Here is a 3,137-nt window from a genome sequence, read left to right as displayed (position 1 = left end):
TTCTGACAGCCCTGGGGACGGGTGTGTCACCTCTGACGGCCCTGGGTACAGGTGTGTCACCTCTGACAGCCCTGGGGACAGGTGTGTCACCTCTGACAGCCCTGGGACAGGTGTGTCACCTCTGACAGCCCTGGGGACGGGTGTGTCACCTCTGACAGCCCTGGGGACGGGTGTGTCACCTCTGACAGCCCCGGGACAGGTGTGTCACCTCTGACAGCCCTGGGGACGGGTGTGTCACCTCTGACAGCCCTGGGGACGGGTGTGTCACCTCTGACAGCCCTGGGACAGGTGTGTCACCTCTGACAGCCCTGGGGACAGGTGTGTCACCTCTGACAGCCCTGGGACAGGTGTGTCACCTCTGACGGCCCTGGGGACGGGTGTGTCACCTCTGACAGATCTGGGACAGGTGTGTCACCTCTGACAGCTCTGGGACAGGTGTGTCACCTCTGACAGATCTGGGACAGGTGTGTCACCTCTGACAGCCCTGGGGGACAGGTGTGTCACCTCTGACAGCCCTGGGACAGGTGTGTCACCTCTGACAGCCCTGGGGACAGGTGTGTCACCTCTGACAGCCCTGGGACAGGTGTGTCACCTCTGACGGCCCTGGGGACGGGTGTGTCACCTCTGACAGATCTGGGACAGGTGTGTCACCTCTGACAGCTCTGGGACAGGTGTGTCACAGCAGGCCTGGCCTTTTTCTGACAGCAAAGGACTCCAGGAACACATTCTGACACTGGAAGTAAAGCTCCCAACAAATGCGAGGGGTTCTGGAAAGGGAGAGCATGCGAGTCCCAAGGAACCCGTGACCCCAAATAGACTGCGTCCGTTTGCATTAGGTGAGGGAGTTCACGAGGAATTTTTGACTCCAGAAATGGGTAGGGGTGTCACACCTGGTGCTCCCCTGGGGATAAAGAGGAGTCCCTAAGTGTTTATATAACAAAACCCTCTAGGCTGGGACGTTCTGGCGTGAGACGAACATGCCTGTGACACACCTCACAGTAAGCAGCGTGGCCTCGGCCTCCTCCGTCTGCAGGTTAGCTCTGCGCTGCCGATGCAGCTCTGCGCTGCCGATGCTAACCCAGCGCAGCAACTCGTTCTAGCTCTGTGGCTGCCGATGCAAAGCTCTGTGGCTGCCAATGCTAACCTAGCACAGCAACTAGCTCTAGCTCTGCGCTGCGGATACTAACCCAGCGCAGCAACTAGTTCTAGCTCTGCGCCTGCCGTGGACTTCTCTACTTGGAAAGCAAGCTAAGGACGTTAAGGCTGTGTGAAATGATCGTTGTCTGTTAGTTAGCTATAAAGTTTCCTAAGAAGAGGAAAAAGGAAGGGTGATGGGAGGTACCTGAGGTAAGAACTCTGAGGTAAGAACTCTCTCGCCAGGTCTAAGGCCTTTCTATAGGCAGCATCGCCCTCCTGGTTCTGCTCGAGGACGTGGCTGACCAAGCCCACTGCTTTGGCTTCTTGGCCATCGAGCACCCGTGCAGAGAAGATGAGCTCCTTGGCCAGGGACATCCCAATGGCACGTGGCAGGCGCTGCGTCCCCCCTGTGGAATAGAGGAGAGAGAAAATGCAGGCAATGATCTGCTACCCGTTAGGTCTAACATTTCAAAATTTCACTTCTTCATTTATAAAAATAAACCAGGGCCATAAGTTTGTATGTCAAAATGAGTAACTGGAAAACTAATTCAATCTCTTAATCTCTATATATAAAAGCCTAAGTGACTGTTAGGACTGAACAACTGGAACGATGGGAATGACCGGTCGACCAGTTGCTATGATGTGCACTGACCACCAGGGGCAGACGCTCAACGCAGGAGCTGCCCCGTGGTGGTAAGTGCACTCCTACAGCCAACCTCCCGTAGTCCCTCCCCCTGGCCGGCTGTGGGGTAATCGGGGGACCCAACCCATGCACAAATTCGTGCACCGAGCCTCTAGTTGGTTTATAAAGCTAACATCAAGAAGCACTTGAGAATCTTCGGTCTTTACCAAGAGACTTGGCACAGGCTGCTCTTTGCAGCGCACCGTTGAGCTCCCGAATGGAACCCAGTCCTCACCAGCAGGAAGCAGGTACACATGGGGCCAGCTCACTGCGCCTCGGCCATGCACGGGGGATCGAGGACAGGCCCATCGGCTTAGGTAAAACTCATCGATTCTGAGAAATTCAGCTCATGTGCTTTTAAAGAATCATTTATAGTAAATGACATGTGAACTAATTCTGATTTAATGAACATAAAAGCAGACAGTTACTCATAAAAATGGGCTTGGTGCTGAGTTATTGTTCAGTGCGAGCACTGACTGCCTGACACTGCAGTTGGGAACTCATTTGAGAGAAAGTGGGACAAGAGCAGGCACTATTCTCAAGAGACAAATGAAAAGATGCTCAAAGTCACTGATCATCAGAGAGATGCAAATTAAAACCTCAATGAGATACCGCCTCACAACTGCCAGAATAGCTACCATCAACAAACAACAAATGCTGGCAAGGACGTGGAGAAGAGGGAACCCTAGTGCACTGCTGGTGGGAATGCAGACTGGTGCAGCCACTGTGGAAGACAGTATGGAGTTTCCTCAAAAAATTAAAAATGGAACTGACCATTTGACCCAGTGATCCCACTTCTAGGAATATATTCCAAGAAACCAGAAACACCAATCAGAAAGGATATATGCATTCATAGCAGCACAATTTACAATAGCTAAGATCAGGAAACAGCTTAAGTGCCCATCAGCAGATGAATGGATTAGAAAACTGTGGTACATCTACATGATGGAATACTATGCTGCTATAAAAAAGAAGGAACTCTTACCATGCGACAGCATGCATGGAACTGGAGAGCATTATGCTAAGTGAAATAAGCCAGTCAATGAAAGAAAAATACCACATGATATCACTCATTTATGGATAATAAAGACCATTATAAACTGATGAACAAAAATAGATACAGAGGCAGAGCAGCATTGAACAGACTGTCAAACTACAGCGGGAAGGCTGGGGAGGGTTGGGGGGCGAGGGGGTGGGTAAGAGATCAACCAAAGGACTTGTATGCATGCATATAAGCATAATCAATGGACATAAGACACTGGGGGGTAGGGGAGGCCAAGGGAATGTCAACGGGGGGGGGGAAGGAGACATATGTAAT

The 3,137-nt window shown here is 51.5% G+C and overlaps 1 protein-coding gene across 3 annotated transcripts in view; it reads right to left on the bottom strand.

Moving 5' to 3' along the window:
• Window positions 1–3,137, bottom strand: part of AUH (AU RNA binding methylglutaconyl-CoA hydratase) — a 157,220-nt gene that overhangs the window by 13,303 nt on the left and 140,780 nt on the right. For all 3 annotated transcript variants that reach the window (XM_014446776.2, XM_023745710.1, XM_023745711.1), the window contains exon 7: window positions 1,359–1,544. In XM_014446776.2, coding sequence (XP_014302262.2) covers window positions 1,359–1,544 — 186 coding nt within the window. The remainder of the gene's footprint in view (window positions 1–1,358; window positions 1,545–3,137) is intronic.

The sequence above is a fragment of the Myotis lucifugus genome, unplaced genomic scaffold (assembly GCF_000147115.1).
Source record: "Myotis lucifugus unplaced genomic scaffold, Myoluc2.0 scaffold_573, whole genome shotgun sequence".
Taxonomy (NCBI): Eukaryota; Metazoa; Chordata; class Mammalia; order Chiroptera; family Vespertilionidae; genus Myotis; species Myotis lucifugus.
The sequence above is the reverse complement of the archived record's forward strand: the minus strand, read 5'-3'. Positions and strand labels throughout refer to the sequence as shown.